Genomic DNA, 14455 nt, shown 5'->3' with positions numbered 1-14455 from the left:
CAATACAATGATAATCAAACCCATAGAAAACATAGATACTCAACTTAATCAGATTCTGTTGTTAACATCCTCGGTTTCCGTAGCGTTGATAGCAACTTTCTGCATATTTAACACAAATGCCATAAAGTAAACACATTTTTCAAATTAACCCCACCTAAAAAGATCAGCAGCAAAAGGGTAAGAAATTGGCAATTAATTCTATAAAAGGAACATACTTGAAATATAATGGCATACTAAAATTTCAATCACAGGATCAAGCCTTTGTCAAGCTGAACATATTTCCGTAAAATTTCGCCTGCTTTTTATTGTACTCCTTTATCATTTCCTTCAAATTCCTGTACTCCAGCTTTACTTCCCTGATTTATATCAACAACAATTAGCATTGAACTATTTCCCGAAATCAAAAGCAACAGATTGTGATAAATAGTATTGATAATTGAACCACATTAAAAGGCGTTTTATCCTGTGCATATACCTGTTGTCAGGTTCAACCTCAAGAGCTTTTTTAACATCAATTTCAGCCAAATCCAAGTCACCCAACTGCATACTTGCCTGGGCCCTTCTATAGAGGCCTTTCACGTTTGTGCTCTCGATATCCAACACCTACCAATCCGCATAAAAATCCTCATTCTGTATGAGCGAGAAAATAGTGATTTCTAAAGAATTAAAAAACAACTTAGTACCTTGGTACACAATCTCTCTGCATCTTTGTACTCTTTCAACTTCAACTTGCAAGCAGCATTGTTTAGATAGGAAGCAATCTTCAAGGTTTTTGACAGCTTTTTCTCCTCCTCGCTGAAGGAGGAATCGTATTCTATGTTCTTCACAGCCTAAAGTCAAGTGTCAGCAATAAAATTATGTCACGGAAAATGCACACATGAAACAGTAAACAAATGCATTTTTCCTTGAATACCTTCTCGTATCTTTTGGAAGCCCTTGCATATTTACTGGCTTTAAACAAAACATTCCCTTCTTCTTTCTTCTTACCAGCAGCTTCAATTTTTTCTTCAGTGCTCATATCCCAAGACTCCTTCTCCTGAGAGGAGGAACAGATTATGAATACTAATAAAAAAAGTGTAGAGAAAGAAATCAACAAAGCATAAATAAGTTTCTAATATATAGCAGCATGTTTAAGGTACATCTAAAAAACCAAGTATCAGTATCAAACTAGTTTTTAGCTATTGAGGTCTATTTGAATTCATCACTCTTCTATTAAAGCACGGCTTAAATTCATCACTCTGCTATTAACTTACCTTGTCAAATGACACTAGTTCAACTTCATAATACACAGTCGAATTAGCGGGAATTACAACCAACTCCTGTTGGGACTGTGATGCGCCAAATGCATACTCGGGAGCAATAGTCAATAATGCTACCTCACCCTTCTTCATAGTCAATACAGCTTTATCAAGTCCATCAATGACTTGCTCTGTATCAAGTTTCAGCACATCAATCATTCACATAACCAAAAACAAATACTGGATCCAGAGGAATAGGTATTGGATAAAAACATATACAGATCTCCATTTACCCTCGTCTGTTTTGAATTCGAACAGCTTCTCTTCTTCACCATGGCCCTTTTCGAAAAAGACAGTACCATCTTGCAGTTTACCAACTAGTTTCACTGAAGGTGTTGACGAAAAATATTATCAGAAAAACGTACTAAATTCGTAAGTAAAAACAAAAGCCATCCTTCACATTGAATAGCAATTACATTTTACAATGGCCCCTTCATTTGGACGATCATATCCTTCCCCTTCCTTCAGGATCTTCTTTATAACCTTCTTGTCGCTAGTCACATCTGAAACAGTCTTCCAAGAAACCAACTCAAGTGTGATCTGTAGTGATGCATTTGGTGGAACTGCACCTTCATCACCGTGTGCTGGTTTCCCCTTCTCGCCAAATCCATCTATGACGCAACAAAAAAATGGATAAAACTTTTTGAATAAATAATAATGACAAAAATAATGTTAAAACAAGGAAAGATTATGAAGTATGTAGTCACGAGTATAAAATATCAACAGAGCATTCAGTATTCTGTACACAACTTACATTGAGGCTTTACTAATAAAATCACTTTCTCTCCCTTCTTCATGGTTTTAACAGCCTTTGAAAATGCAGGGCAATAATGACCTATTATAGAATAAATGTCAATGTCAGATACCTACAAAAAAAAAACAATGTCTTTTATCAGAGTTTCCAGGCACTGCCACTGACCCTCACTGACAGTGAACTCCACTCCATCAGACTTTGCTACAACAACTTTTCCATCTTCTAGACGAACCTCATACTTAACTGCATTGATAATGGGTAAAATGAACAAATAGTTAAGAATTAGCTAACAAATGCAGGCATCAAATAAACCTAATTATATGAGATGTGTATATATACCCAATACTTCATCAGGATCCTTGGGGTTCTCCCATTTCTCCCCCTCACTAAGTATCCTCTTAAATAAACCGCCATCTTTACATATGTCCTTCACGCTCGTCCAAGACAACAGCTCAACTTCAAATTGGAGCGTCGCATTAGGAGGAATTGTTGGAGGTGAACCAGATTCACCATAAGCTAGCTCGGGTGGGATGGTGAAGAGTGCCTTTTCACCTTTCTTCATGGTTTTAATACCTTCATCCCATCCTTGAATTACTTTCCCTGCATATCAGTTATACGAATTTCATTGTGATTTTCTAATATTTAGCCTGTCAAATTCTCAAATCAAAATATATATGAAATTCACTAAAAACTTGTGTGCCATTACTCAAACTGGTTAAATATATTATCATGATTTTCTAACAAACACGATTTCAGTCATGGATACTTCATGATGAACTGAGCATAAGCATGTAATAAAAAGTACATCATGAAATGAAAAACACTCATTATATTAAAAAGACAAATTACGCAACAGTTCTTAAAGTAAAACAGTTACAAATTACAACGGGAAACATTTTATAAAGTAATATCATCAAAACTTATTCCACTTTCATCAAATTACCTACTTCCTCTATTGTCTTTTGAAATTGTTGCCCACAACCCAAGTGATAGCTATGATCAATAAGCAAAATTCAAATATACACTGATCTTTTATCAGTCAACTCCTATGATGTCCAACACAGGCAGTCATGCACAATCGCGGCTTTGTGGAGCAGACTTGCCATTCACTACAGAGCCTTTTGCAGGCAACCCACCTTCTGCAGGCATGTCGTTCGCGACCGAAAAATCGCACGCAAATTACAGTCGAATTTAATTGTGGCGGCCACAATTAGGTTTAAACTTCAAAATTTCTAAATTACCACCACCAATTAAATCTGTTCAGATTCTACGTTTTTTGGTCATTTTATTGTAAGTGTGAGCAAGTCTACCTCTTCTGCACACTCGTTCACCAAGATTGACTGAAGTAACATTTTCTTCTGTGAAGCCTTTCTTCTCCTCCTTCACTGTTCTCTGTCAGAATACCAGTGGTTCGTCTATCAGTTTCCCATGACAACGTCTGCTACTTCTGGCAAAGGCTAAAGTGGCAAAGACCGATTCGTTCTCTGCCTATGAAGCACATACATCTCTAAAATTAGGTGTGTCGCGATGAGCAATACTTGTATGACACTCGTACAACACGTGTTGAAAATCCAGACATGTGTCGGAAAAGTCAAACAAGTGTCCCAAAAAATAGTTTTTGTTTAGCTTCGACACTCTCTGAATCAGTGTTTGACACCCGTATGAACTTCATGCAACACGTATCGGACAATTCAAACAAAGTGCTTTAAAAAATGTATTTTTTCTTTTTTTCAACGCATATTATTCATTTTTTGGACAAATTTCATACACATCTAAAAGGACTAAACATGTATTGCAGCAATGATATCAATGAAGAACTAAAAAACATCAATTTTGATGTTTTTTTTTTAATAATTGACGGATAAATAAAGGTTAAATACTATCGTTTATATATGTGGCGGCGACGGTGATCAATGCTTTTGACATTATTGGTGTTGGAGAGTCTCTGTCATGCTCTGGTGTCCTTGCTTGATAGTGCCCTCTTTGTACTTGGTTTTCTTGTGGTCTCTGATATTCTCTAACTCCTCTGTTTTCAGTTTCACTTCTCAGTATTTTGTCATTTTAATGTTAGATGGAAATAACAAAGGTTAATAATGTATTCTAATGGGATTTGTGTTTCATCGGTATACTACTTTGCAAAAGCAGTTATCTCACTATCGGCTATACCATTTTAGAAATTTTGGGATCAAACACTCGGAGATTAACAACATAGTTTTACTCATCCATTTAGCTCTCTCTTGATTAATGTAAGTGAAAAATAACATATTATAGTGATATATAATTAAAAAATAACTAGCTGATGTTACGTTAAATTTTTAAAATGGGCAATAAATAATGTTCCGGTCGACCTCGAGTCTGCGTCATTACCGAACTATTTTGAGTTGAGGAATGTGGGTGTTATATATAAACTAGCCTTCCTAAGTATTGTGAGACTATTTTGGCTCACCAGAAACAGTTGCTCTCCAGGCAAGGCTAAGGGTCACAATGCAAACTTTGAAATCTCACAAATGGCGTCAATGTTCTGGTCGACCTCACATCCACACCATTGAAATATTGTCAACTTTGGGAGTCAAAACCCTCACGGTTTTGTCTCTTAAAAAAGGTGTATAGTTGGATTGAGGAGTTTAGATGTTATATATAAACTACCCTTTACTTCGATTCTCAATCAAACAATGCGACACTATTTTGACCAACCCAGATCAAATATAAACATTTGTTTTCCCAAAATGGACAATTATTTCCTAATAAATTAAATAAAAATGCTCCATAATCCTGACATTTGTCATAAAAACTCGGTATTAAAAAAATTGAAAATACAATATACTTATATACTTATAGCTGCTTCTCACAACACACTGTCCTCATTCCTAGTAGATTTTCCCACAACTCACATATATAATTCACTCATCGCATCAAATTTACAGCAACACTTTTAAAATTCAACAAATAACTAAAATCCAAAAAAAAATGAAAAATAGAAATGAAATTACAGTACTGACCTAGTCCAAGCGTGAAGCTGAAAGGAGAATCTCTATCAAGACTTGAATCAAACTTAGTTCCATCAATCAAAGTCCCCGTGTAGTGAACTATAAACAATTCAACCCAACAAAATAAAAATTAAAACCGAAAATGGAAAACACGAAGCTAGAAAGTAACAAAACGACAACGTAGTGGCCGTTGTTGTTGTACCTTGAACTTCGTCTCCGACTTCGGGAGTGTCCCATCCTTCACCTTCCTTGAGAAGCTTCTTCTTGAGGCCGCGATCACCGATTTGTCTCTCTTCGCCTACTTTGTCTTCGGCGAGATCGAAATCCTCGTTCATTTCTTCAGCTTGGGGAATATCAAAGTCTTCGTCCATGGATTTTGTTGTTCGGAATCTTGCAGGTAAATGGTGCAGCGAAAATAGTAATGGTAGAGAAAAAAAATGAGATTTGAATTTGACTGTAAGGTTCTAGAGTGTTCTAAAGGAAAAAGGGAAGACTTTGGTTCAAGGAAATTGTTTTAGATTGTGCTTAGATCAATGGTAGGAGAAGAAATGGAATAGAATATAATAAAAAACTAAATAATAATATTTTTTAATTTAGATTTTTAAATAATAGATGGAGTGAAATAGAATAAAATAAAAATTATTTGATATAAATTTTTATTTTTTATATATAATTTTATATTATGTAATAAAATTATATTATTATTAATAATAAAATACTTAAACAATAAGATGAGATTTATATTTCATTTTATTATGTTTCATTTCATTTTGTCATGGTTAATTTGACTATTATATGTTATGTTTTATCTATAAACATATCCTTGTTGTTTAATGTAAGGATCTTGATAAGACTTTTTAAGGTCTCCTTGAGGTAGTTTTCTATTCTTTTTTCTTTTAATTTTAAATTTTCAAATTAGTTTCTGTTTTAAATTTTAAAAAATTAATATTCATAATAAATATATTTTAATTTATTCTATTAGATTTATAAAATAATTAAAATATTATAAAATATATAACAGATTTTTTTAGTCATAATTTTAATATAATGATTAAAGGTGATTATTGTCGATAAGGTGGTAAAACGGATCGTTTGTCTCCCTACTCCGGTTTAAGTCCGTTAAAAAATGGCATTAATATTTTTCTATTATATAATATATATATATATATAAAGGTGTGGTTAAAAATGTGATTTTAATATTTGAAATTGTGATTAATTTTGCTTAATTAATGGTTAATAAAAAGTAATGTTATCTATTCAACATAATTAAAATGAAAAAATTGCATTAAAAAAATTAAAGTGAAGACATTTTTGTGAAAAAAGTGTCACCAAGTTCATCAAACTTTAGTACTTAGATTTACATCTTTATCCGTTTAATAATTTATGATTGACTTGTTAGAGGATATTGGAGTCATCATCAATTAGTTGTCCATCAAACGTTCAACAGAAGTTGTTGTCCTTGTTAAAAACATATCACCTGTAAAACAAGGTTCCATAGATATCTCCACAAGGATCCAATGTTTTATCTCCTCTAAGGACGACAAGGATTCCTCCATAAGGATTTAGCATTTTATCGCCTCAAAGGGGAACGGTTTTGTACATATATCTTTCCTCTAGTTTCCTGCAAAGAAGAGGGAGACAGCAATGCAAATAATTCAAAATAACAAAATGAGTAGCCTCATTAAAAATCATTTCCCTCACACGAGGAGCAAGGGAAAAGAGTGATTCCACATAAAGACATGTTGTCCTCACAAACAGCAGAGGTATACAATACTCGTTTAAAACCAATATAATAACAAACAAAACAAACAATGATAAAAGATAGTACTTCAGGAACTTTCAGTTGGGGCTTCATTCGCCTATCTTATCACCGTTATAAGGAGGAACCTCTCCTTCTTTCGGAGTCGCTTCCGATAGCTTGATCTTTTGGCCCACGCTTTTGGTGTTCATGGATAGGGTTCAAACTCTTTTCAACTTTAGACTTTCCATGTATCATTTCCTGGCGACTTCTTGGTCTCCTTGGATGTCTCTAACCCTCTCGTCAAAAAACGGGTATTTCATGCACAAATATAAAGTAGACAGGGCAACTCGCAACTAATTAAAGGCATATCGCACATATTATAGGAAAATGGGGCATTTATAACCAGATACATGATCTTGATTTGCTTGGCTTATTCCCTCACCTCGAAGGTGGTCTTCAACGTTATATAGCCATTGCCTTGTACTTGTTCCCCACAAAACCCAACTAGTGACCCTTTGAAGGCTTTTAGATTATTTGGGTCAAGAAAAAGCCTCTCAAATGCATCCAAATAGAGGATATATATGAAGCTTACTTGACCTACCAATACTTTTCTAATTTCTCAGTCATCACACCTCACAATGATGATCATAGGGTCATCGTTGTGAGGATGAATGTACCGCATCTTTTTTTCGAAAAGGCGATCTCAACCTTCCGTGCTTTGGTTTTGCCTATCTTCGAGTATGCAGGATGAACTAGTCTTTCCATCTCAAAAAATCCTCCTGTAATAGTATTTAGGGTGTGGCGCACAGTCTTGTCACCATCTTCTTTCTCGCATAACTTTTTTCCTTTCAAGGCCTAAGGCTTCCAGCATCGTTACGCCGGCAAGAGCTGGCCCTGTATGGCCTTTGGGAGGAGTCATATTTTACATTTTTCTTGAGGTGGCCCTATTGGATCAAGCGCTCCATCTTCTATTTAAGTTAGTAGCTATCTTATGTGTGGTTTCCCTTGACCTTGTGGAACTTACAACATATGGCAGGCTCAAGTCCCATAGCATTTTCCTTTGGAGTTATAGGCGTAGGGATGTCGTGTAAGTAGAGAACCTCCTACCATATCTGCTCGCAAATAGTATTCAAAGCATGAAGCTCTCCACAGGTTGTCCACCTCGTTAAAACATCGCCTGAGAATTGTTGGGAATCCAGCACCTCAGTCACCTCTGTTGGGGTAGCCTCCTGCTGACGTTGTTGAATGTTATGGATATTGTTTTCAAGAGTTTGGTTTTGATGACGCATCTCGTCCATGACAGCGTGCATTTATGCCATGGCATTAGAATCTCTACTATCTGTGATGTCCTTTTGTGCATGAGATTATGTCTTCCTTTAGAGCTGTCAAAACGGGTTACCCGACCCTAAACGGGTCGGCCCTAGCAGGCCTCATGCTTTTGAGGGTTGGGCTTAAAAATCTCATATTGAATATGAGCTCTAATTTTACTAAACATTTGCAGTCGTGTCTGAGTTGCTGGTTACCCAGCCCTAAACGGGCTCATTCCTAATTTTTTTATGTTATACAAAAAAAATTCAAATAGTCTATTTATTTTGTAATTAACTATGAATAATACTTGTAGTAAATATTAAACTTGAAATCCAAAACTATGATTTCTAAATAATCCATCTAAGTTAACAATTAAAATCTAAAACAACACATTAACTTAAATGTTTAAGTTAACAAACATAACACAAAATCAAATAGTCTTAACTCCACTAGCAATGTCACTTGAGTTTATTCCACGACATTCCCATGTTCAAATGTGTTGGATGTTTCACTTCTATCATCTTTATTAGTATTATTGTCATTATCAAATTCTACAAAGCAATAAAAGTGTTGGTTCTTGTGTGGCAGCAATTTTGGTAAAACCTAGAGTGTTCACAAGTTGTCACATGTGTTGTCTTGACATAAGATAACTTGTACCTGCAGGATGTTTAAAATGTGATTATGCAGGATTTTACTGAGATGTCAGACCCGATGTCATGACATCTGTATACAGAACATTCAGTCTGAATGTTATGTATTATGTGACTGCGTTTTTAATACAAATCTGTGTATGATTGATGAGATGATTGAACACGCTATCAATCAGTAATTACAACGAGATTAACTTATTTTCCAAAGAGATATAATCAACTGTCATGAGAAGATATGAATGGAAAATAGTTTTAGGGTTTTATGATGTCCAAGCCCATCCAAATGCTTCTATAAAAAGGACATGGAAAACCTAATTTGATACACAAGAAATAACGAACGAAATATTGAGAGAGAATAAGGGTTTTAGTCTTGTGTGGTTGTGTGAATTGTAAGCCATTCAATTCATCCATGGATGATTGAATTGGTCTGATTTTTGAGTTGTAATTTGTCACTCTAAGCTTTTAAGCATGAGTGTGTGTCTACTTGATTGAAGCTTTTAAGTAAGATCAAGTGTGTGTCTTTGAAGAGTGTCTTCTTTTCATTGTAATTCTTGTTTTATATCATTGTTGTGATTGAGGGGGAGTGAGTAGGATCTCATATCTAAGAGTTCTTAGATAGAAGTCACATGGGTAGAGATTAGGTGAAAAGACTGTAACTTGAAGTTGTTTACTGAGAGTCTTTGAACTGATTCTATTTAGTGGATTTCCTTCCTAGCTTGGTAGCCCCCAGACGTAGGTGAGTTTGCACCGAACTGGGTTAACAATTGCTTGTGTCTCTTGCATTACTGTTCTTTATCTTTTATCCTATTTGTATTGTTCAAATATTAGTGTCGTGACATTACCTTCAACATCTCATATCTGATACCAGAATTTCAATTGGTATCAGAGCAGGCATCATGCTCTGGTTCTAGGTGAGATCTAGGGATGTTACTTTTTGGTACTATGGAAAGAGATTGAGGATCTGTTCACAGACCACCTATTCTTGATGGATCCAACTATGACTACTGGAAACCTCGAATAGTATCCTTCCTAAAATCTCTGGATAATAAGGCTTGGAAGGCTATTTTAACAGACTGGGAACATCCAGTTATTACTAAGGATGGAGAAGCTACAACTGATAAGAAGGTTGAAGAACAATGGACCAAGGAGGAGAATGATCTAGCCCTTGGGAACTCTAAAGCATTGAATGCTATATTCAATGGAGTAGATAAGAATATCTTCATATTGGTAAACAACTGTGAGGTGGCTAAAGATGCTTGGGACATTCTCAAAACCACTCATGAAGGCACCTCTAGAATGAAGATGTCTATACTGCAACTGCTCACTACCAAGTTTGAAATTTTAAGGATGAAAGAAGATGAAAATATTCATGAATTTCATATGAATATCCTTGAAATTGCTAAGGCCTCAGGAGCCCTGGGTGAGAAGATGTCAGATGAAAAATTAGTGAGGAAAATACTCAGGTCACTCCCTAAGAGATTTGCCATGAAAGTGACAACCATAGAAGAGTCTCAAGACATTTCCAATATGAGAGTTGATGAGCTAATTGGATCCCTCCAAATATTTGAGATGGGAATGTGTGATGGATCTGAAAAGAAAGTCAAAAGCATAGCCTTCATGTCAAACACTGAGGAGAAAGAGAAGGAAAGTGGTCAAGATATTGATGAAGATCTGGCAAATGATGTAGCAATGCTGGGAAGACAGTTCAACAGACTTCTGAAAAAGATGGATGTAAGGTCTAAGGCTAATGTCAAGAACATCTCATCTGACATTAGTAAATCCAACAATGTTGGAAGAAGAACAAGATCAGATGAAAAGCCCAAAGAAGGAAAAGGAGTTTAGTGCCATGAATGTGATGGGTATGGACACATTAGAACTGAATGTGGAACCTACCTCAAGAAACAGAAGAGGAGTCTTGCTGCCACTTGGTCTAATGAAAGTGAAATAGAAGAGTCTGCAAATCTTGTGACTGCCTTGACTGGAAGATGGGGTTCTGATGAAGACTCAAGTGATGATGAAGTAACCTTTGAAGAGCTGGCCACTACCTATAGAAAGTTGTGTCACAGAAGTGCAGAAGTGTGTCAACAAGTTGAAAGCCAGAAGAAGGTGATAACACAACTGGAGAATGAGAAGGTATAACACTTGGAAACCATCTCTAAATTAAAAACTGAATCAGTGTTTCTGAATTCCAAACTAGATGAGATGACAAAGTATGTCAGGATGCTAAACAATGGATCTGAAACCTTAGACAAAATTCTTCAGACTGGACAACTGACAGGAGACAAGTCTGGCATTGGGTTCAATGAATCTAAACCTGAGTGCAGCCACACTGGTAGCAAATCTAAACCCAAGTGCAGTCACACTGGTAGCAAACCAGAGATGTCACATCATATGTCACAACATCACAAAGGAAGACAGCAGAAAGGGAAACATCAAAGATAGAGATGTCATTACTATGGAAAATATGGCCACATAAAACCATTCTTCTATAAGTTATATGGCTATCCTAGTCCTTCTCATCATTAACCTAGACCTAAACATCACATACCTATCAACAGAAAACAATGGGTTCCTAGGACTGGTGTTACAAGTCTGATAGCTCACACTTCCTTCAGAGTTTCAGCCAAAGAAGACTGGTATTTTGACAGTGGGTGTTCCAGACACATGACTGGAAACAAAAACCTGCTAACTATCCTTCATCCTCATGCCACTAGCTATGTAACCTTTGGTGATGGAGCAAAGGGTGAAATCAAGGGAATTGGTAAGTTTAATTGCCCTGGAGTTCCTAATATTGGCAATGTCCTATGTAACACCCCGATAATAATAAAATAATTATTTAAATTGAGTTAATAATTTATTTATTAATTTAATTAAATAATTGGAAATTTTATTATTATTATTTTTGGATTATTATTATTCGGAAAATATATATATTTTGGAAATAAGAGAAAGAATCCCATTTGGTAAAAAGAAAGTTTCACGTGAAAACAGAGAGACGATCGTGAAAGAGGAAAAGGGCAAAGAGACAGAGCAAGGGCTGAAGGTTGAAGAGAGAAAAGCTTGGAGCTCAAAGATTTGCCGGATTAATCAGGTAAGGGGGGTTTATCGTCGATTAATGGGTATTATGGGATAATATGTGATGGGTAGTGATAAGCCGTTAATTTGACCTTAATTGGGATTGTTGATGCTGAAGAATTGAATTGGATAAATTGTATTTAGACTGTAATTGGATCTGTGTTTGGGTTAGTGGTGAAATTCCGAACGTATAGCTTTTTACGGAATCGGAATCGGAGGTCCGGAAGTCCTCCAACGGCGGAAAATGCGGAGAATTCTGCATTCTGCCTTGTGTTAGCGCAGGAGCTGCTGTTTTGTCTGCGTTAACCGGTTAACCCAGGGTGTCAACCGGTTAACACTGTTATAATTTGTGGGATTGGTGCTGTTTTGCCTGCGTTAACCGGTTAACCCAGGGCGTTAACCGGTTAACACTGTTAAGTTTTGGGCAGTGAGCGTGTTTTGCCTGCGTTAACCGGTTAACCCAGGGCGTTAACCGGTTAACGCTGTTGCAGAGTGGAAAAATGTTAATTTAAAATGTTGTGTGCCTAATTGAGAGTTGGCCTATGTTGGCGTATGATGTAATAGGGATTATTCCCGCTGTTTTGAGCAGTATAGGTATTAGTAGAGTGTGCTAATACTGTGTTTAATTGATTTACATGATAATGATGTGTTGATACATGTGTTGATATTGTATGATGATATGCATAATGCTATGAAAGTATATATTATGCATGTATTTGTGAATGGACTGTAGTATGAGCATATGTCCATTGTGAATTGTTGTTGATGCTGCATTGCTAGATGATTAGCGTGCATAGCATAGCCTTCGGGGCTGTAGCTAATTCCCATGGTGAGGAATTAGTGAGTGAACCATTGTGGGTTTGTTGTTGATGTTTGCATGCTAGATGATTAGTGTGCATAGTCTAGCCTTCGGGGCTGTAGCTAATTCCCATGGTGAGGAATTAGTGAGTGAGTCACTAGGTCTCAAATGAGTGGGACTAGTGAGCTTAGTAGCCGTATCTGGAGGGATCGGTGAGCTTGAACTATATGTTCAAGAATAGTCGGTACCGCATGTGTGGAGTCTCATTGCATAATGTATGTATGGCGTATAATATGAATGGATGTATTCCAATATTATACGTGTGGTTGTGTTGTTATGGAGTATGATTTGAGATTATACTTGTGTTTATGTTGGTATTGAGTATGAGGTTGAGCTGATGTGCTGTTATTGATTGTATGTTGCGATTAGGGTGATTAATGTGTTAAATTGCTTAACATGACATTATATTCTATAATGCTTATTATATTGATTGAGGAACTCACCCTTACAACTATTTTTCAGGTAACGAGAAATGAGTTGAGTAGAAGCGAATGCTTGGAGTCTAGTGTAGTCTCCTTAGTGGATCGTGCTCTGATAGATGTAACATCGGGATGGGATGTTTTATGTTGTTGAATAATTTACATGTGAATGTTACATGTTTTACATGATTGAGGAGACCTCTATCCGTTGCGTTTTATGCAAATGTTTATGTTTTGAATTAATAAAAGAGCATGACCGTTATATTGTTGAATGGTGTGAATAATTGTGTGACACCCTTGAATGGCATAATTACTCTGAATTGTTATATGTTTATTATTTTTAATTAAATATTTGGGGTATTTTAGAAGGGTGTTACATTAGTGGTATCAGAGCATAGTCGGTCGAGTCGAGTCGTAATTATTCTGTTTCCCTTGTACGGTATAGGTGTTGTGTAACCCTATCAGTACTCATTGTTTTAGTTTGTTGGGTTTTCAGAATAGAGATGGCTGGAAGAGGTAGAGATGATGCTGCGATTGCTGAGGCTCTGGGTATGCTAGCTGGAGTACTTGGAGGGAACCCGAATGTTGTGGGAATGGGAGCTGCTCGTCAACTGAGTGAGTTCCAGAAGAACAATCCTCCAATGTTCAAGGGAGCATACGATCCAGATGGTGCTCAGAAGTGGTTGAAGGAGATCGAGAGGATCTTCCGAGTAACTGAGTGTGCCGATAACCAGAAGGTCAGGTTCGGTACGCATATGCTGTCAGAAGAAGCCGATGATTGGTGGGTTGCTACCCGCACTGAGTTGGAAACTGCGGGGAATGCTGAAATCACTTGGGCTGTGTTCAGAGAGAGATTCCTGAGGAAGTACTTTCCAGAGGATGTCAGAGGAAAGAAAGAGATAGAATTCTTGGAATTGAAGCAGGGTAACAAGTCTGTTACTGAGTATGCTGCTAAGTTCACAGAGCTGTCGAAATATTACACTCCCTATAATGAGGCTGCTGGAGAATTTTCGAAATGTGTGAAATTTGAGAACGGGTTACGTCCCGAGATCAAACAGGCTATTGGGTATCAGCGGATCAGAGTGTTTTCTGACTTGGTTGACTGTTGCAGGATTTTTGAACAGGATTCCAAAGCCAGAGCAGAGAGCTATTAGCAAAGGGTTGATAGGAAAGGCAAGAATCAGAATGATCGTGGAAAACCGTATGCAGCTGGCAAAGGTTTTCAGAGACAGAGTGGGATGAAGAGGCCTAGTGGGGGAGACTCTAGTGCCCCTGCTAAGTGTTATAGATGTGGTCGGGCTGGACATCGTGTCCATGAGTGTACCAGTGCTGAGATGAAGTGTTTCAAGTGTGGCAAAGGTGGT

At 36.7% G+C, this 14455-nt stretch overlaps 1 protein-coding gene across 2 annotated transcripts in view; it reads right to left on the bottom strand.

The window, feature by feature from the left end:
* Positions 1 to 5575, bottom strand: part of LOC127127804 (peptidyl-prolyl cis-trans isomerase FKBP62) — a 5742-nt gene extending 167 nt beyond the window's left edge. The window contains exons 1-13 of one of the 2 annotated variants that reach the window (XM_051057089.1): positions 5242 to 5575; positions 5052 to 5138; positions 2392 to 2652; positions 2218 to 2295; positions 2053 to 2133; positions 1715 to 1909; positions 1532 to 1624; positions 1254 to 1429; positions 914 to 1036; positions 684 to 830; positions 476 to 603; positions 216 to 356; positions 1 to 99 (exon numbers count right to left, since the gene is read on the bottom strand). The exon at positions 1 to 99 is cut by the window's left edge and continues 167 nt beyond it. In XM_051057089.1, the coding sequence (XP_050913046.1) occupies positions 254 to 356; positions 476 to 603; positions 684 to 830; positions 914 to 1036; positions 1254 to 1429; positions 1532 to 1624; positions 1715 to 1909; positions 2053 to 2133; positions 2218 to 2295; positions 2392 to 2652; positions 5052 to 5138; positions 5242 to 5410 (1641 nt within the window). In that variant the 5' untranslated portion in view covers positions 5411 to 5575 and the 3' untranslated portion in view covers positions 1 to 99; positions 216 to 253. Of the gene's footprint in view, positions 100 to 215; positions 357 to 475; positions 604 to 683; positions 831 to 913; positions 1037 to 1253; positions 1430 to 1531; positions 1625 to 1714; positions 1910 to 2052; positions 2134 to 2217; positions 2296 to 2391; positions 2653 to 3362; positions 4079 to 5051; positions 5139 to 5241 lie in introns of those variants that run through there. The other variant, XM_051057090.1, reaches the window with a different exon arrangement.
* Positions 5576 to 14455: the final 8880 nt, after the last annotated feature.

The sequence above is a fragment of the Lathyrus oleraceus genome, chromosome 3 (assembly GCF_024323335.1).
Source record: "Lathyrus oleraceus cultivar Zhongwan6 chromosome 3, CAAS_Psat_ZW6_1.0, whole genome shotgun sequence".
Lineage (NCBI taxonomy): Eukaryota > Viridiplantae > Streptophyta > Magnoliopsida > Fabales > Fabaceae > Lathyrus > Lathyrus oleraceus.
Note: the sequence above shows the minus strand (reverse complement) of the source record. Positions and strands in the feature narration are given on the sequence as shown.